The following is a 21,520-nucleotide window of genomic DNA, read 5'->3' as shown; positions in this document are numbered from 1 at the left end:
ACCATTGGCTTCATTTTATTTACAAGATAGAATGCATTTAAAAAAAGACATATGTGTTCTTGTCTCTCGTAAGGATTGTGAATTATAGGCAAGATTCCAAAAAAGTGCAGTTCCCCTTTAAGACTATTGAGTCAATATGCTCACAACTGGTGTCAACATACCAAACACACCAAACACTTAAACCCCTTTGCACTCATGGATCTCTATTTGCTGAAGCAGAAACTTCACCCTGAATCTGTGCGGGGTCTAGACGTTGCATATTATTACAAACACACGACTACTACTTCCAAAATGTGAGTACAACAAATGGCATGTGTAATAAATTCATGGACATTTGGTAGTAAAGAGGGTCAAGAACAAAATGTTCCAGAAAAGAAAAGGGGCTTTAAACAGACTAAAGAAGGGCCTACTGTATTACCTTTGTAATACAGGCCTATTGGCTTAATTTATATTAAGCCAATAATACACTTTTTTTCTATTTATCAACAACTGAAATCTGTATGCAGTGCATACTGCTCTCATATGAAGTTACAGTATATATGGTGTGTTTTTCACCATGTCCTACAATAATCCAGCAAAGGATGCAGCTCCATGTTGTCTTGTGAGTGCAGGGAGCTTTTCAACCTCTGCTGGACTTAAACAGCCAGGGGGAAGGAGGTCATGCAGGGACACCCCACATAAGACTCCAGGTAAACAGGGAATGAAAATAGCTGAAGCAATGTTTGTTATGCATGGGGAGAGAGTGGGGGTGCATGATGTCTTTCCCTGAGGAAAATTACCATTACATCCCGTCTACACTGCATAGCTACCTGTCAACCTGTAGAAACCAAGCAGCGGCCAGACAGCCTGTGGACGTTAGCCAGAGCGCCCACATAGGCTGATGACGGACACACGTGCATGAATGCACAAACGCACATCAACACAAACACACAAAAAAAACTATCTTGCATCTTGATTGGACCCACATTTGGTGGTAGTTTTTGAAAGTTTTCATGCACATATAATAACGTGGAGTGTTTGATTACGACAGTTTGGTTTTGATTTGTTAAGATGAAAATACTTGCACACAGAAAGCGTAGACATTTTAACCAGGGATATTCAACTAAATTGTTTTGGGGTCTATTTTACAGAAAGCAAAAGACCAGGCCGGTGGCCAGACTTCCGCCTTTAATATTAGTCTTATTTTGTATATTCCAAATAACCAGCATCCTCTACAGTACACATTTGATTTTGGTCTGTTTATTTTGTCAGAGATACAAGAGTACTCCGCTGATATTAAGGACCTTCTGCAAAAAGCCAGTCAAATATCATGTCTATGACAGCACTTTAGTGTTTTTAAGTATCTGGTGGAAAAATTGGAGTCCCTCGCAATTTTTGGCCACCAGTTGAAAAGTCCAAATGATGAAAAAGAAAGGACATAAACTGGAACCTTGAGGAACATTACTTGTACAACTAAAGAAGTTGAACAAATGACTATTGGCTGCATCTGAAGTAACCAAGTTACAGCAAGACCTTAGTTATATAAATCACATTATTTAAAAAATGTGTAACCGCCAAAAAGGAGAGGACTTAAAAGGGTGCTATTATGATTTTTTTTCTACATTTAAAACACTTCTTTCTGGTCTACATAACATGAAATGGTGTTTCATTTGGTCAACATTTTGCATGGATTGTGTTTTATGACTGTCTCTTCAGAATGCACCATTTTGTGCAGAGGGCCTCCTCTAGGCCAGATAGTCAGTAGTAGTAGTTTATTGCTTGAATATCTAGTCTACTGACACATATAAGTTATAACTATATGCTACTATACACTACAGCGGAGGATTTTACCATGCATGTGCATGTACGGGCCAGTCTGCCCCATAACAAGTAGAGAAATATAAGGAACTTACTGACTACAACTTGGGATTAGAACTGGATAAAATAGAAGATTTGCGTAAAACTCTTCATGAAAACCTCTACCATATGTGGAGATATTCAATGATGTAACTTGGGCAAAACATGTCACTAAAACCTCAAATTCCTAACAGCGTGTTTGGATCAGGCAGCACGGTGGTACAGGGGTTAGTGCATGTGCCTCGCATACGAAGGACCTGAGTTCAATCCCAGGGGCTCGGGATCTTTCTGTGTGGAGTTTGTATGTTCTCCCCGTGACTGCGTGGGTTCCCTCCGGGTACTCCGGCTTCCTCCCACCTCCAAAGACATGCACCTGGGGACAGGTTGATTGGCGATGCTAAAATTGGCCCTAGTGTGTGAATGTGAGTGTGAATGTTGTCTGTCTATCTGTGTTGGCCCTGTGATGAGCTGGCGACTTGTCCAGAGTGTACACGCCTTCCGCCCGAATGCAGCTGAGATAGGCTCCAGCACCCCCTGCGACCCCAAAAAGGGACAAGCGGTAGTAAATGGATGGATGGATGGGTGTTTGGAGCAGAAGAAGGCAAGATTGTTTTATAAATACCTTCGCCATGCCTCTATGGTTTGATTTAAATTTCTCAGGACTTACTATGGGGATCCCAAAAACATAAAAACAGTTACCAACAGGTAAGAACAATTATTTAGCATGATAAAGCCCCTTTAAAGGGGTGCCTTGAGAAACAACTCAGCTATGTAAATCGAAAGTTTGAACACGTAAGTTAACATTTGAATGCAAGGGTATGCCAATGTGTTTACAGTGGTCCAAATTCCTCTAAGCAACAAGAACACTCTAGTGTTCTTTAGGAATTTGCTGCAAAAATGTTTGTCTGTTTGGACTCAACTCAGGGTCCAGTATATTGTCACTCCCAGATTTGGCCGCCAATTGACTAGCACTGTTCTAAAGCTTTTCATTTAAAAACATTCACAAATAAACATATTTTACCTTGTTGGTGAGCAACTGGCACACTTGTGGGACATAGTCAATCAAGCATCCTCCACTTGGGAATGCTGGAATATGAAGTGCAGAGGAGCCGCCAAGAGCACTGTTTGGAAAAAAAATATCTGTTATCATTAGGCATATATACATCTAAAGAACAACATTGTGCTTGGAACAAGAGACATGTTGGAATCATCCAAAAGTATGTGATTAAGCTGTCCACTAATGTTTTATCCATTAATTTCCATTTCACTCTGTTTATGGGCGATAGAAACTTGAGCCTATCCCACCCTAAACTGATCTGTCAATAGCAGAATGATTGTGAATTAAGCATTGACTGGTAAATAGCCTACACAGACTGCATTAAAGCGATTTAAAATAAACTATACAAAAATGTCCCTGCAACCAAACATGTAGAATTAAAGTTAAAAACTAATGTGTTACCCAGGCTTGTGGCTTATTTTTCTTTTTTTTTTTTCAGTTTTGGAAACATTTCTGTCTTGCCGCACAGCCCCATTAGTGATTATCCCATGCCTGTTTAATCAGGAAATCTGCTGCAGTGGCTCCCCAATGACTAACCAACCGAGGTTGTCATTCCCTCATTTTGCTCTCATCTGGGGCAAAATAAAAATGGAATACCCCGAGGACAGGTTAAAGGTCTAAAAGAGCTGCTTACTGACTTTTATTGCTATTTTCTGTTGCTGCTTTCTATTTTCATCACATTCTTCATTATAGCAACATGGTCACAGGCCATTTAGAAATGTTATGTCATTTTTAAAGCGGAGCCAGAGTGGACAATTGTGGTTAAGCATCCGAGGAAGAATGCCTTAATACAACATCATGCAGCATTACGCTAAATGTCACACATGACTAACATACTTTGGGGAATGCTGTTATAGTTGAGCACAAATGGAAAAACAATAAAAATGAAAAGGTGATTCACAGACAACAGTCAAGAAAATCTCACAAATTCCCTTATATCAGCAATCCATACGCACAAAACTGACATTAGTCTTACCACGGCCACAAGAAATCTTCTTTATATTTTTTTCTCATCCTGACTGACTGAACAGCTGAGGTCAAACCAAAGTTCCAGAGGATTGCAAAGTATCAAAAATAACTAAACATGAACGTGGGAGTAATAGGGAGGAAGGTGGAGCACAGATTCATCTGTTCCACTTTACTGGCGACACCCAAACCTGTATATCTTTATGGGAAAAGGTCTAAACAGAGTTCACTGACAGGTCAACAGTCACTGGAGTCAGAGTTTTGACTAGGGTGGATTCAGATTCAACTCTGAATGCACCTCTTTGTGGAAATCTGCTGGTTCCTCCTTTTCTGCTATGTGGAGTGACAACATCTTTAAATCTTGACGTTCAACCTGTTTGTAGCTACATCTATAGACGGTTTTGTTCAAGGAAAATCCACACAGCTTCTTGTTAAAATAATTTTTATGAGAATTTCAAAGCCACCATTTACAGTGGGCTTTGTGCACATAATTAGCATTAGCCTGTGCCTTTTGCCACACACCAGCCGACGTTCGATTGGAAATTGCTCACAGCAGTGAAAGGAGAAGCCTCTGAAAGGGAAAATCTAAATAATGCCCATCTATCCACCCACAGTTCTAAGTATAGCGTTGCATCATTCAGATGGAAATGAAGACCCAGGAACAAAATGATTTGTTCATCACTCATTTGTGTCAACGGATTATATAGTTTTCCTTTCAGACCCTTCTCTTTAAAGAACACATGACAGTGGCCTTTCAAACGATCAATTGAAATCTACCAAAATGTAAACTTCTACTCATTGTAAAGGTGTGAAGACAAAGCCTCAAACCGCAATTTTGTTTAAATTGTGCTTATTTATATATATCTCTCATAATGGAAATTATAACTGACTTAAAGGTGCTGTTTGCATCTTCCTTACAGTAACATTTTTTCGAAGCAAAAAATATAACAACAACACAGAATTGTGTTACCATTAGAGGTTTAACTGAACACATTTGTTGGAAAACTGTGTATATTTTTCACAATTGCAAAGTTAATGTAATACATTTTTTTACCGGCCCGAATAAAATGACTGTTTACGGCGATCACTCACCCGGTCTCATCAACACGTACACGCAGGGAGTGCGTGCACACATAAAAAAGCAGTCCAAGAGAAGCAGCGAACAATTTGCAGTCATGTTGTTGTTATGATAGAATATACATTCAATGACAGTTAACGCTAGCTATCCAAATTGTTATTATTAGCTAACAACACCTAATTGGTACTTTAACTTAACTTTAACTAAAGCTAATGCGCAGCATGTGTTATGTACGTACGTAATTACGTGCGAGATGCCGGAAGAGGGGGTGGGGAGGGCTATACTGTGTAAAACACATAGGAAAGTTGGCGCCCTCTAAACATTTAACTGTTGTATTTCATTGATGTAAATCGAAATGCATAATTCAACATGTCCAAGAAGGAGGAGGAAGAAGCGTAGCGTAGACGTAGTTGCTCTAAATTCCCCATTGTGGGATAAATAAAAGTATATTCTATCGTATACTATCCCCGTTCGATTTATTTTAAGAGACTGGATTCCCGTCGCTGACCACCACTAAAACAACGGATGGTAAAAATACCCTGCCCAATTACTTATAACATGCTATTGTGAACTTCTCTCGGGAAAACAAACTTCATGCTCCTTTTGTTGCATCTACAATGATAGAATCTGCGGGGAAATACAAATTCTGACTTTCCAAGAAGCTCTGTAAAAAGGCCCTGTTCCTGTCTTCACTAGTGACAAGGCGTTCATTACTATCCACATGGTGAAGTCATCATAAAGACTTACACGACCCCTCTGAGCAATGCAGCCTATTGTATGCCATTCATTATTTACAGTGTCAGTGTACATTTACATATAAAAACATTCACACACTCTCCCTCTCATGATTTATATGACAGGGTTGCCTATGACTTCATCTACTAGCAACATTATGTGATGTGACTCAGGTGGATAGTGACGAGGCACCGTTTGTTTATGGGTGAGGGGATCCGTGTGTGTGTGTGTGTGATGTGGATCATACAACAACATTACTCCAAAATAAAAAAGCTCAGTTGCTAGATGACAGACATGAATAATTATTAAAGTGAAAGATAAAGCCAAGAACAAAATTAAGATGCAGTTGAACCACAGCAACATTTCTATTCACATTGATTTTTTCTAAAAAAAAAACAGTCTCACATATTTGACTTTAAAACAGAAGTCTGTAAAATGTCTCCCTTTAACTATCTGTGCAAAACAAGATACATGCTTAACTCGACAATCATCAATCAAAAAATGAACTCTGTTGAAAGATTTTGCTTTATCTTGTACTTTTTTATAACACATGTTCTTACAAAAAGGCCAGCCTAAACAAAGGGAGAGCGAGAAGAACATCAGTAAGTTGGAAGTTGTCCAGCTTCCCGAAAAAGACAAGCATTTACCCGATTTCTGGACTATAATTTGCGACTTTGAACCCTGCGTTTTAGACAATTCTATTTTTACCTGGGTTTACGAACTTCATGCCACCAACAAGTTTTGCCTTGCCATTTTAGACCAATGAAATTGCCAAACGGGTCACAATGAAATTGTTCACATTAAAATTAAATGCTCTCACACAATCATTCAGTCAGCCGTTTAGCGTGTTATGCACTCACCCTCATCATGGCGAAGACAAAACGCATACAATGTTGCACACTTTGTGTAGAGTGGGAGGCTTGGATGACTAGCGGCGAGAAATCTTGCAGAATGTGCAGAGCAACTTTTGCTCAAGATCTAAACAGCGGTAACCGTAACAAGAAATCGACTATCACCAACAGCTTTCAAAATGCGGGATTGCTTCTTTTGGCATAAGATCAGAGGCAATTTTGCCGCAAGACGAAAGTGAAAGTGAAAACGAGGCTGAGAAAAAAACAGACAAGGCAAATTTGAGTCACACTGACTGATTGTTACAGGTACTGTCTTCTGTCACATTTGTGAATAAACACAAGTGCATGTATAAATATTTTCAATGTGTACATCTGCGGCGTATAGACATGTGCGGCCTATATACTGTATGTACAAAATATAATTTGTCCATAAATCAATTGGCAAATGCTTATATTTTGTTGTGCTCCATAGCCCAGAAATTACAGTAAACAATGCCACATTAACTGCTGTTCACAGCATGCAAAGGCATCATTTGAGAATTATGCATTTTTAGTATAAGAGCCTTTTATAATTGTTTGGGTTGGTCAAATGCATTGACAAAAAGGACGTGGTCTAAAACATCACACACACACACGCACATACACAACGCATGATGTAGAAGTAAGTGCTTTGGGTTGCTGAAAGTGAGACAAGTGTTTGCAATGGCATTGGAGTACTGTCAAATGGGTTTGCTGGTTAGGGATACATTTATTTCATCGGACCGACAATTTCAGACTGTGTCAAGATGTTTTGAACCTTGAAAAACTATCTGATGGAAATGCAAAGATTTTCAAAGGCTATAAAACACCTAGACAGACTCTAGAGAAGGTAAACAGACAAGTTCTCACCCACACATAGGCGAACAAACACACACTCGCACTCACACACACACACACACACACACACACACACACACACACACACACACACACACACACACACACACACACACACACACACACACACACACACACACACACACACACACACACACACACACACACACACACACACACATATCAGCATCCAGGCAAGCCTGAACACACAAACATGTGAACAGGCACCTAAAGGCAAATGCAGATACACAAACATTAGTGCGCTGCAGCCTAAAACTGTCTCTCTGTGTTGAGTTCTCTGGGCTCCTAAATCTGGTTTGGGGGCAGAGACGGTGCCCACTCGATTCTTTTATGCAATGCAGCAGGTTTTCTGGGGAAGGAAAGATGTATCCATCTCATCTCATGGGCATGGTGCAATCAGTAAAAGAGAAGTCAACATGAAAAGATGGATGAGATTGCCGATACAATAGCTGTGCAGGAGAAGCATGAGCAACAACAATAAATGATTATTTTACAATGACAGCTGCCAAACCAAATCAAATACTCCATTAATTCGTTATTAATATTAGTCACTAGTTTAACAAAATTATTAAGACATGAGTAGGACACCTCGATTAACTAAGAATGGAGGAAATATAGAGTTGGGTGTCTCCTTGTACACTTCAGAGCTTCTATTTTTGGGGAAACTAGACTGAGCAAATCAATAATTTTTGCCTGTTTATCATGTCATGTGTCAACAACATACAGTTGTGCTCAGAAGTTTGTATACACATCATGGGCATGAATATCACAATACTTTTGGACTCATTACAATCTATTTGAACCGTTCTTTGTGAAATTATAACACAACGTACATCTTCAGTGATGACAAGACTTGGTTGCACAAGTTCAACTTTATTTAGGATTTTCTCTCGTTTAGAAGGAGGTTACCCACCAAAAAGACAAGCCCCTGCCCTGAAATTGACAACTTTGCCGCTGGTTAAATTATATAAAGATGAAGCGTTTGTGGCCCAAAGACAATAAGTATGTTTAGAGAAGTCAAATTGGGGCTGTTTTGGTAACAGTCGTACCAGTGCACTTCACAAAGTAGATTGAATAATCAAAAAGGAGGACTAAATTCTATAAATGCACCTCCATCAACAGCTAGAAGGAAGAATGTTTGACAATAGGATGTTCCAACCGGACAATGATCCTAAACATACATGAAAACTGGTTTTGGAATGGAAAATTTTGACTAAAAATATATGCTTCTGGAATGACATTGCCAAATCCTCAGCCCTATAGAATATACAGTATGCGGAAAATGCATAAAAGTCAACATGGTTCTAAGAAACCAACCAATTCTGCCGAGATAAGTCAAATATCCGGCCAGTTTTATGCCAGAAGCTTGCAGATAGCTCTTTAAAAAAGGGTCTGGTCGTAGTGAAACTTGCTCAAATACATTTCAATAAATATTAGTAGGGGTGTGTAAATGCATTTGAGCCTGTAAGTGTGTTTTTCATACTGTGTAAAAACACCCTTTTCTTATTTTTAAACAATCATTGAAAATGTAGGTTGTATAATCATTCCACTATGGAAAAATAATGGTTCAAATAAAGCATTAAGGGCACGCAATTAATATGACATTCATACACAAGTCAAACCATTCCATGACCTAAAAGGTTGGAGGACCATCAGGTTTGTAGTCACTAGTTCTGTCTATATACTAGGGCTGCAAATCTTTGGGTGTCCCACGATTCGATTCAATATCGATTCTTGGGGTCACGATTCGATTCAAAATCGATTTTTTTTTTATTCAACGTGATTCTCGATTCAAAAACGACATTTTTCCGATTCAAAACAATTCTCTATTCATTCAATACATAGGATTTCAGCAGGATCTACCCCAGGCTGCTGAGATGCAAGCAGAGTAGTAGATTTTTGTAAAAAGCTTTTATAATTGTAAAGGACAATGTTTTATCAACTGATTGCAATTATGTAAATTTGTTTTAACTATTAAATTAACCAAAAATATGACTTATTTTATCTTTGTAAAAATATTGGACACAGTGTGTTGTCAAGCTTATGAGATGCGATACAAGTGGAAGCCACTGTGACACTATTGTTCATTTTTATTTAATTTTTTTAATTTTTTTTAATAAATGTCTAATGATAATGTCAATGAGGGATTTTTAATCACTGCTATGTTGAAATTGTTACTAATATTAATACTGTTGTTGATAATATTAATTTTTGTTTCACTACTTTTGGATTGTTCTGTGTCGTGTTTGTGTCTCCTCTCAATTACTCTGTTTATTGCTGTTCTGAGTGCTGCTGGGTCGGGTTTGGTTTTGGAATTGGATTGCATTGTTATGATATTGCTGTGTATTGTTTCGTTGGATTGATTAATAAAAAAAAAATAAATAAAAAAAAAAAAAAAAAAAAAAAAGAAAATCGATTTTTGAAAACTGAGAATCGATACTGAATCGTACAACGTGAGAATGGCGATTTGAATTTGAATCGATTTTTTCCCACACCCCTACTATATACTGTGTATATATATTGGACTGTTGTTGAGCTGATCTTTCTGTTGGTGGTGTGTTATTGTTGGTGTTTTTTTTAATCTGTAATTCAATTGGTAAATGTATTTTAACATGCTGTCACTCGGCCTTTGCTCAGGGACAACAGATGAAAATGAACATGTAGCTACATCTGGTCTGTGCAATATATGTATTGTGCAATGACCCTATCAAATAAACAATGGTTGTATCCATCCATCCATCCATCCGTTTTGCATCCTGTCCCTTTCGGGGTCGCGGGGGGTGCTGGAGCCTATCTCAGCTACATTCGGGCGGAAGGCGGTTTACACCCTGGACAAGTCGCCATCTCATTACAGGGCCAACACAGATAGACAGACAACATTCACACTCACATTCACACACTAGGGCCAATTTAGTGTTGCCAGTCAACCTATCCTCAGGTGCATGTCTTTGAAGGTGGGAGGAAGCCGGATTACCCGGAGGGAACCCACGCAGTCACGGGGAGAACATGAAAAGTCCACACAGAAAGATCGAGAGCCCAGGATTGAACTCGGGACCTTCCAATAAATTCTAATGCAAAACCTTATTTTTCAACAGGGAGCTATTTTACATACACTTTAAAAAAAAAAAAAAAAAAAAAAAAAAAAAATCCAAGATGGCGGCGCGCACAGACGCAGCGGCTTACGGCTCTCCATTTCAGTGCTCTTTCTTCCTTCTTTTCTTCATGTTTTTTTTTTCCTTTTGTGCACCACCTGTACTGCAAACACCCGGTACACCCGCCAGTCACTCTTGGATATCGGTAACTCGCACCAGATATCTGTTTCGAGCGACTTTCACCACGAGCACAACATCCTAGATGACATAGCGAGAGCACAGGGCTCTCCGTGGTTTGTTGTCGGGTCTGGGAGACGGCGCAGACGGAGGAGGGAGAGGAAGCAGAAGCGTGGCCGCAGGTCCGGCGTCTTGCTCAGGCTTAGGAAACAACCCCACAAGCCACCTCTACCGAGCCTGTTCCTCTCTAATGCCAGATCCCTTGTACAGAAGATGGACGACCTGGGGTTACAACTTGCTGGAAACCGCTATGTTCGGGACTGTTGTGCTATGATTATCACCGAAACCTGGCTTCACCCGGAAATACCCGATGCTAGCATACAGCTAGCCGGACGCACTCTGCTCCGCCGGGACAGAACTAAGGACTCCGGTAAGAGCAGAGGAGGGGGGCTCTGTATCTACGTGCATGAGAACTGGTGCAACAACGGGACAATCACTAAACAGCACTGTTGCCCGGACGTGGAGTACATGTCTGTTAGATGTCGGCCTTTTTTTCTCCCGAGAGAGCTGTCTGTTGTTATCATCACGGCTGTGTATATTCCACCGGACGCCAAAGTAAACACAGCGCTCTCTCTTCTGCTGAACACCGTCAACGAACAGCAGCGGGCCCACCCCGACGGTGTTCATATCATAGCAGGGGATTTTAATAAGGCCAATCTGAAGACTGTACTCCCTAAGTTCTACCAGCACGTGAAGTGTTCTACAAGGGGCAAGAACACCCTGGACCACGTGTATACCAACATAAAGCACGCGTACAGAGCTACACCCCTCCCCCAGCTTGGACAGTCAGACCATCTTTCCCTCCTGCTCTCTCCTACCTACACCCCCATCAGACGCCAGGCCAGGCCTATCACAAAGACTGTTATGACCTGGCCTGACGATGCACTCCCCAAACTTCAGGACTGCTTCCAACACACAGACTGGGACCTCTTCCAACAACAGGAGCTGGAGACAGCCACAGGAAAGGTGCTGGACTACATAAAGTTCTGCATCGGGAATGTGACTGTGGAAAAAACCATCCGGGTTTACCCCAACAAGAAACCCTGGATGACCAGCCAGGTCCGCACACTCCTCAGGGCCCGCGACGCAGCCTTCAGGTCAGGGGACAGGGCACTGTACAGTGTTGCTAGAGCCGACCTGAAGAGAGGGATTAAAAAAGCAAAGGCGGACCACAGGAGGTGCATAGAGTCCCATCTGTCCAGCAAAAACTCACGGGAGGTGTGGCGGGGCATTCATGACATCACGAACTTCAGAGGCTGCAATATGACAACTGCGGATCAGAGTGCGACACTGGCAGAGGAGCTTAACTGTTTCTTTGCCCGTTTCGAAACCCCCCAGCGACACTCATCTGCTGCAGCCCTGCCCCCGCCCCCACCGGGCTCCGGCGCCACTCCACTCACTGTACAGGAGCACAGTGTCAGACGAGTGCTCCTGGCTGTGAACCCCAGGAAGGCTACCGGACCAGACAGAGTACCTGGAAAGGTGCTCAGGACGTGCGCCCACCAGCTCGCTCCCCCCCTCACCAGGATCTTCAACCTCTCCCTGGCTCAGGCAGTCATCCCATCCTGCCTGAAGTCATCTACAATAATCCCGGTGCCGAAGAAGTCTCCCATCACCAGCCTGAATGATTACCGACCAGTGGCCCTCACTCCGGTAATCATGAAGTGCTTCGAGCGACTTGTTCTCCAGCACATCAAGGACCATATCCCTCCAGACTTCGACCCCCACCAGTTCGCATACCGGGCGAACAGGTCCACAGAGGACGCCATCGCTGTTGCTCTCCACTCTGCTCTGAACCACCTGGAGCAGCAGCAGAGCTACGTCCGGATGCTCTCTGTAGACTATAGCTCTGCCTTCAATACAATAATCCCGGACAGACTCTGCAATAAACTGGACACTCTTGGCCTCCCCCCTCTCACAAACGCCTGGATAAGGGACTTCCTAACGGACCGACCCCAGAATGTGAGACTTGGCCCGCACCTCTCATCCTCCCGCACGCTGAGCATCGGCTCCCCACAGGGCTGTGTGCTGAGCCCCCTCCTCTACTGCCTTTACACCCATGACTGCAGTCCGGCCCACAGTGACAACCTTACCGTCAAGTTCGCCGACGATACCACAGTGGTCGGGCTCATCTCCAGGGGTGACGAGGCTGCCTACAGAGAGGAGGTCCTGAAGCTGACGGCCTGGTCTTCGGAGAACAACCTCGCTCTCAACACCAGCAAGACCAGAGAGATCATCGTCGACTTCAGGAGGAGCAGCACCGACCCTGCCCCCCTCTACATCAACGGCGAGCGTGTAGAGAGGGTCCACACCTTCAGGTACCTTGGAGTCCACATCTCTAATGACTTCTCCTGGACAGTCAACACCACATCAATCATCAAGAAGGCTCAGCAGCGGCTACACTTCCTTAGAGTCCTCGGGAAGTACAACCTGAAGCCTGACCTGCTGCTGACCTTCTACCGTTCGTCCATCGAGAGCCTGCTGACCTACTGTATTACGGTATGGTACGGCAGCTGCACTGCAGCAGACAGGGAGAGGCTGCAAAGAGTGGTCAAGACGGCTCAGAAGATCATCGGCCGCCCTCTCCCCTCTCTGACGGACATCTACATCTCCCGCTGCCTCAACAGAGCCAGTACCATCATCAAGGACAGCACCCACCCTGGCTCTGACCTGTTCCACCTGCTGCCCTCTGGGAAGCGCTACAGGTGCATTAAAACCAAAACAAACAGGCTAAAGAACAGCTTCTTCCCCAGGGCCATAACCATTCTGAACGGACTGCCCCATTGTCCCTCATAACTGCCTTCTCTTCGGTGCAATAACCCATTCCACCAACCACCCTGTTTTTGTTTTTTTCATGTATATATTCATTTCACACCATATTCATTGCACTTCTACATTTTTTATATTTTTATATATTTGCACATTGTTTTTCTAGCATGCACACATCGCACTGTATGGAATGGCCTCAATCTCGTTACCTTGCGTAATGACAATAAAGCTGATTCTGATTCTGATTCTGATTCTAAATGTCACCTTTATTAAACATTAATAAACTACAAACCCCGTTTCCATATGAGTTGGGAAATTGTGTTAGATGTAAATATAAACTGAATACAATGATTTGCAAATCAATTTCAACCCATATTCAGTTGAATATGCTACAAAGACAACATATTTGATGTTCAAACTGAAAAACATTTTTTTTTTTCAAATAATCATTAACTTTAGAATTTAATGCCAGCAACACGTGACAAAGAAGTTGGGAAAGGTGGCAATAAAAACTGATAAAGTTGAGGAATGCTCATCAAACACTTATTTGGAACATCCCACAGGTGAACAGGCAAATTGGGAACAGGTGGGTGCCATGATTGGGTATAAAAGTAGATTCCTTGAAATGCTCAGTCATTCACAAACAAGGATGGGGCGAGGGTCACCACTTTGTCAACAAATGCAGCAGAGAGAAGCTATCGCTAGCTGCTGTGCTAAGTTACTAACAGAACTGAACAACATAAATAGATTATATTAGTGATAAAGCCGCTGAAGGAAAGATATGTTCTCAAGCAAATTGGTGTATGTGTCACTCACCAATAACCAAATGCAGCTCGTGACCAAAACATTCCATCACTCGGTAGTCGAGAAGTCGGCACCGAAGCCGCCATATTCTTTTGAAAGTTTGTTGTGTTGTGCCATTGTGCGTCAGAGAAGCCTATGTAAACACGCAAGGGGCGAGGTTGAGTCAAAGGGAATGCCCTGTGCTGCACTCATTAGGCTTAGAGAAGAGCAAACGGCCATAACAACGGCACATCAAAAGATACCGGTTTGGCGGTATTGTCTCAAATCAAATCAAATCAACTTTAATATATACCTCTTTCTAAAATATACTGGTATTAACTGTAATACCGCTATACAGCCCAGCCCTACTTGGAAGAAACCTATTTTATTAACCCTGGTGGTGAGGATTAAAAGGATCTTAGAAGCGGCTTCCAGATGACGTGTCCAGCTTGTTCTCAAATTTGAGGCGGTGTTCTGGCAAGAGATATAGCCTCCTGAAATTAATGCAACTCCTGCATGTGCGTCACAAGGAATATGGAATATCTCCCTGAGCATGCATCCATTTTGAAGGACTCTTTATCGTGAGTACAATCTTTAGCCATGTAAACAATCGGACACAGGCAAAGATCGGCTGGACATGGTTGATCGCAGATCAGTTAAAAAAGGCAAATATTGACCCTCAATCCGATCGCATTATCAGAATTTGAACATCTCTACAGGCAATCTTTTCACACAGACACATAATGTTTTGTTTGAAAATCACCTGGCTCATCATGCCATTCCAACAAGAATATGTAAGGCTCAAATTATCAGAATTTAAACATCTCTACAGGCAATCTTTTCACACAGAGACATAATATTTTGTTTGAAAATCACCTGCCTCATCATGCCATACCAACAAGAATGTGTAAGGCTCAAAAGATGAATATGGAGCTCCTTTTAAAACAGACCCAACATTTTGCCACCTTCTCCTCGATTTGTCTTAAAGGACGCTTCCGAAAACGTGCCGTTTTTCCCCTGGCATTTTTTAACGTATCTCTCGACTAACAACTGGACAGCTTGCCTGCATGAAGCTCATGCTTTCACAGTAGATTTCCTTCAAGGTGCATAAAACATTATGTAACAAATGAATCTTAAGCAAAATGAAGATTTTGTTGACTTCTCAAAATCAATAATTGCTACAGAAAAAGAAGCACATACATCAAAGAAACGAGCGGATGCATCAGGCTTGATGCACAGTACAATATTGGTAAAAATGTGGGTGTCTGTCAGGCTACTTCAGCATTTGTTTACTTCCTTGTTGTTCTGCGAGGCCGAACACATTATGGTGATGGGTCGTTTGAAGACAGCGAAAGAAAACTCTGTTAGAAAGAACAAGAAATGGGGAACAAGTGGGAATAGAAACGCTGTAGCTAAGGGGGGGCAAGTTTTTGTTTGGAGCGCTTCGATACAAGCGAAGAAGAATGGAAGTAAGATATCAAACAAGCCAGTAGTGATAGGAGAGAGGAGAAGAGAGGAGAAAGGAAGATAAAATGAGAGAGAGAGAGGGAAATGTTCTCCTCTCCAGTGTGTTGATTTTTTTTAAACTTCTTTCCTTTTCTGTGTTTTAGTCGAGTGAGCGACGACCTTGCTGGGTAGAGCATGGTGCTTCTCTCGCTTTTAAGTCCCACTCACTCGCTCATTTCCCTTTGAGGATCAGCCAGAGGGATCAGCTGAGGAGAGGGAGTGATAGAAATTTAAGAGAGATGGAGAGAGAGGAGACAGGCTGTAGAAGTGTAGAAAAATAAAACGGGAAGAAAGTGGTTTGAGGGGTTGGAGAGGTAAGACAGAGGAAGAAACAGTTAAAAACTGAAAAAAAATGGTAAGAATCAAGGCAGACATTGCAACACAAACGGACTGGTGAAAGAAAGCAGGATGAAAGGTCACATTACAAAGATGCAGATAAACTTCATGAAGACATGTTGATGGGTTGAAATCATAGCTAAGTGGCTGCAGCTGCGGTATTTGTAAAACCACATAAAAAGAAAAGAAACCCTTTTAAAGCTGATTTTTGGGGAATTTTTGCTTCCATCCATCCATTTTCTACCGCTTGTCCCTTTCGGGATCGCGGGGGAGGGGGGGCTGGAGCCTATCTCAGCTGCATTCGGGCGGAAGGCAGGGTACGCCTTGGACAAATCGCCACCTCATCACAGGGCCAACACAGATAGACAGACAACATCGTTATTTAAAAATATAAAGCAACAGGGGTTAATCTTCGCCGTTGCTGTCTATCAAAACCCTGCCGGAAAAATGCTGCAGACAAACATTTTCCTCTTCAGCAGAGCCAATGTAGAGATAATGAGCGTGTTACACAAGGGTCGGAAGGACATGCAGGGAAACTAACAGATTTGCATGAACACATGTAGACTCCATAAAAGGTGTGTTAACTGACATTCCCATGTGAAATTAGGGAGCAACCATGATGAAGAACGTAAAATGCAGTCATGCACAAACTCGTACACACATGCAATCATTTGTTTTGAAACAACAGTGAAGAAGCCGCCCCGGGTCATGAATTAACACACTCCCACACAGCTGACAAAAAGGTGCACAAAAGCATGTAGCTGGGTATATTCATAGAGGATCTTGATATGCATATGTGCAAATGTCTTTCGACAAAGAGGCGACATTAGGCAGGAAGAGGAGGTTGGTAAATGAGAGTTTGGCTGAAAGTGCTACTATGGAGCGTCTGCATTTGCACTGTTGCTTTCCTCATTTATTAAACCCCCTGCTGCAGCGCTGTCAACCACCCTTTTTCCGACTCCCGCGCCAGAGCGCTTGAGTTCAAACGCTGCGCCATACTGCCTTTAGCCTCCTTCTGTCTCATCTCCTCATGCAACTGGCAGAGGAGAAGCTCGAGCACCACAGCAAAAAAGCTCCTGTAACATACATACAAGCATGTACGCTCCAAGTGCGAGCAATGATGATGTACCGAATTCATATTCACTAGCTACTGTATCAGGGACAGCTGCACGCAAATACAAGTGATGAACAATGTAGTTTTTACAGCGACAATAATGCACAGTTTTGAGTTTTTCCACTAAAATATCAGTTTAATCCAGAGCTACACAACTGTGGCATAAAAACTATTTGTCAAACATTCTTTAAAATCAGATTAACCACAATTAATCACAGGTTATTACTCGCTTAAATAATTTATACTGACTTAAAAAAAGACCCCAACATTTGTACACAAATGTAATTTTACTGTCAGCATATTATTGGGGACAGTTTTTTAAATGTTTTACTTGAATATACCTAATACCCATCCATCCATTTCCCACCGCTTATTCTCCTCCGGGTCGCGGGGGGCGCTGGAGCTATTTGCTAAAAACCTGGTAATAATATTAGAACACAATTATACAACAATTTAATAGAACAAGTTTATTCAATTATAAAATATTGCAGCATCACAAAAGGTGAATAATATTTTACAATTGAATTGAAAAATGTTTTTTTTTAATTTAAAAACAAATGACTAAATTATATGCCTAATATACTTTTTAAATGTATGATATGTTCGTACTATATTGCATTTTTACAGTCATAACATTTTTATTATGTATTTTCAATTATTGTGGTTAGCGCTAGTGCTTCACAGCGAGAAGGTCCTGGGTTTGATTTCCAGGCTCTGGGTCTTTCTGTGTGGAGTTTGCATGTTCTCCCCACGACTGTGTGGGTTCTCTGGCTTCCTCTCACCTCAAAATACATGCACCTGGGGATAGGCTAATTGGCAACACTAAATTGGCCTAATTGTGTGAATGTGAATGTGAACGGTTGTCTGTCTCTCGATATTGGCCCTGTGATGAGGTGGCTCGAGTGCAGTTTGGATAGGCTCCAGCCCCTGCGCGACTCCAAAAAGGACAAGTTGTAAAAAATGGATGGATGGATATTATATTATACTTTATTAAAACATGCATGTTGCCTACAGAAGTGGGATATACTGTACATATGTATTATTATGATAACGTATTATTAGTAAAATTCATATAATGAGAGCTTTCGACATATTTTTTGTGCAAACATGTAAATGTGTCAAAAATGTTATTGAGTTTAAGCGTTAAATTACATATAATATTGTGAGATAATATATCAAAAGCAATACATATTTTTATTACACAAAATATTTACTGTATAAGGAACAAAAAACATTATTTATATAAAATATATACTTTATCCCGAATGTATTACAACACACATTTTTCTGGTAACCATCTGCGGTTAAATAAAAGGAGTATGGTAAATGGGTTATACGTTCATAGCGCTTTTCTATCTTCGAGGTACTCAAAGCGCTTTGACACTATTTCCACATTCACACACTGATGGCCCTAACCACGACCCATCAGGAGCAAGGGTGAAGTGTCTTGCTCAAGGACACAATGAATGTGACTAAGAAGGCGGAAGACGGGGATCGATCCAGGGACCCTCCGGTTGCTGGCATTGCCGCTTTATCAACCGAGCCACGCCGTATGTCCGGACAAAATACATTGTGTGATTACTCTGCGTATGTACATGATTAATGCGATAATTTTGTATTTATTTATTGCATGAGTTGATACAGGGGTTTCTAAAGAATGGCCCGAGGGCCATATTCGATCCACAGCTAGTTTTTTTTTTAATAAGCCTTTGACATGTTCTGAAAATAAATTAATCCATTATTAATGAAATATAAAATAAAATAAAATATAACACCACTAACAACTATTTGCTGTTAGCTTTAACACAAAATCTAACATAATGTTTTATCCCCAAATATATTAGACCATACATGATGTACATTGAATTGGTTTTGTCATCATTGATGTACAAAATGTATAAAAGTGGCCCACGGTATGCTTTAATTTTTCAGTATGCGGCCCTCGGTAAAAAAGGTTTGGACACCCAGTGGCTTAATGGCTTAATGACAGCCCTAATACAAACACAAACATTAATAGCTCTTATTTTGTATACATTACACAATTGCATAGCACTGTATGATATTTTGTATGATTTAAAACAACAGAGTGTTAGTGTCACTGTATGTGGAGTTAATCGGATTATAATAATATCATGGGGCATGTGTGTGTCCACTGAACTGCAAAAATTAAGCTGTATATTAGAGAGTGATCAGAAGCAGAAGCAGCGGAACACCACAGAGAAGGCACAGAGGAAAGAAGGAGAGATAATGCGGTGGTGGTGTTTGGTGAACAAGGAGGGGCAGAGGTCTGTTAACCTGGTGTGACGGGGCGTGTGCTTGTAAATAAACATCAGGCTGAGATTATTCTGAGCACGGAAGCCCAGACCACAAGGCCCTGAGGTCAGAGTGGGCCCATACCTGGCTCTGTCTCACACTAACACTGAACAAAACTCAAACATTGGTACCAGTAACACACAACCACAAACATACACTGTACATCAGGGGTCACCAACCTTTTTGAAACCAAAAGCTACTTCTTGGGTACTGATTAATGCGAAGGGCTACCAGTTTGATACACACTTAAATAAATTGCCAGAAATAGCCAATTTGCTCAATTTACCTTTAACTCTATGTTATTATTAATAATTAATTATATTTATCTTTGTGGAAACACCGATCATATTAATGATTTCTCACAATAAATATATATAGAAACAGATAAATATCAATATGCAACACTTTATTTTTATATTTTCTCTAAGTGCACATTTTTCAAATTGAACATTTTCAAATGATCACATCTAAGAAAGTCTTGTGAAATCACAATATCCCATTTTAACTAGCTAGCCACTAAAAATTTTTAACAAATCAGGAATTACTTTGCACTATGTTTGTACAAATAACAACTCATGTAAAATACAAAAGTCAACTCTCAAATTTTTAAATAAATCATGTCACACTTTGAACTGGACAACAAATCTGTTATCTGTTTCTTTGTCAGTTAGTGAAGACCAAGTCTTTAAAATATTTTCTTGGATTTCCAAATTCTATTTGAGTTTTGTCTCTCTTAGAATTAAAAATGTCGAGCAAAGCGAAACCAGCTTCCTAGTAAATAAATAAAATTTAAAAAAATAGAGGCAGCTCACTGGTAAGTGCTGCTATTTGAGCTATTTGTAGAACAGGCCAGCGGGCTACTCATCTGGTCCTTACGGGCGACCAGTTGGTGACCCCTGCTGTACATAATCAATATAAAAAACATGTAATAATACAGAAACATGTTTTTTTCTTAAAAAAAAAAAGAAATAATATTCCTATTGTCAAAGCAAATCACGTCATCTATGAGATGATGTACTCACTGTTCGATACTTGGGGAAAGGTAAAGTTTTGGGAAGACTTGTGTAGCTTCTGCATCCTCAAAGCTCACTGATAGAAGGGCCACATCCTCTCCAGGGTCCAGAGCTGTGTCCTAGGGGAAAAAAATTACAAAGGTAATTTTTATTTTTAGAATTTCAGTAACACATTCCTGTACCAATTGCAGATGAGTGTTCGGGCCTAACGCTGGCACGCCACACTCAAAGGTATGATTTTTTTTTAAGGTAGCATATGCACAAAATGGGCCCTAAAAGTGGTGTATGCCACTTTTTATTCTGTATTTCTTATTTTAAATGGAGACAGTGACAACTGGAGACTCAAATTGAGATGTAATGAAATTAAGCAACTCATCACAAAACCAGTTAATAGTGTGCTTAGAAAATGAATCATTTTATTTGTATTCGTTTCAAACAAAGTGCATCCCTTCATTCTGTCCTGTAACTATACCGCTGCACTTTCAATTTTGAATTGATTGATAGGCTCCAGCGCCCCCCGCGACCCCAAAGGGAATAAGCGGTAGAAAATGGATGGATGGATGGATAGTCCATCCAATTATTCATCAGATTATCAGCATGCTCAATTGTACAAATACAGCACTATACCAAATACAATTACCAATAATGGTCAACTACGCAGAACAGATCACATGTAATTCATTATAGAAACATTGTCACTCTCAGTCCAGCTAAACAGACCTAAATAAAAACATTGTGATCACGATCAAACCCACATGTTCAAACAACATTACGGCATGGAAAATGCCACTGACCACCACGTGAATATTCTTAGTGATGTGGAAGAAAATGAATGCGATAGCTGTACAAGATCTAACTTTATTTGGGGGAAGGATATACTATAATCTGTTTTATTTTGGCACATTTCTATGAATGAGACCTCAGATTTCTATGACTG

The 21,520-nt window shown here is 40.9% G+C and overlaps 1 protein-coding gene across 1 annotated transcript in view; it reads right to left on the bottom strand.

Annotated features, from left to right (window-relative positions):
• babam2 (BRISC and BRCA1 A complex member 2) overlaps positions 1-21,520 on the bottom strand; it is a 167,372-nt gene that overhangs the window by 27,375 nt on the left and 118,477 nt on the right. Inside the window, exons 7-8 of the mRNA XM_061968468.1 lie at positions 20,593-20,702; positions 2,858-2,957 (exon numbers count right to left, since the gene is read on the bottom strand). Of these exons, the coding sequence (XP_061824452.1) occupies positions 2,858-2,957; positions 20,593-20,702 (210 nt within the window). The remainder of the gene's footprint in view (positions 1-2,857; positions 2,958-20,592; positions 20,703-21,520) is intronic.

The sequence above is a fragment of the Nerophis lumbriciformis genome, linkage group LG08, assembly GCF_033978685.3.
Source record: "Nerophis lumbriciformis linkage group LG08, RoL_Nlum_v2.1, whole genome shotgun sequence".
In the NCBI taxonomy this organism is placed as follows: domain Eukaryota; kingdom Metazoa; phylum Chordata; class Actinopteri; order Syngnathiformes; family Syngnathidae; genus Nerophis; species Nerophis lumbriciformis.
This window is presented reverse-complemented; position numbering and strand designations above follow the sequence as displayed.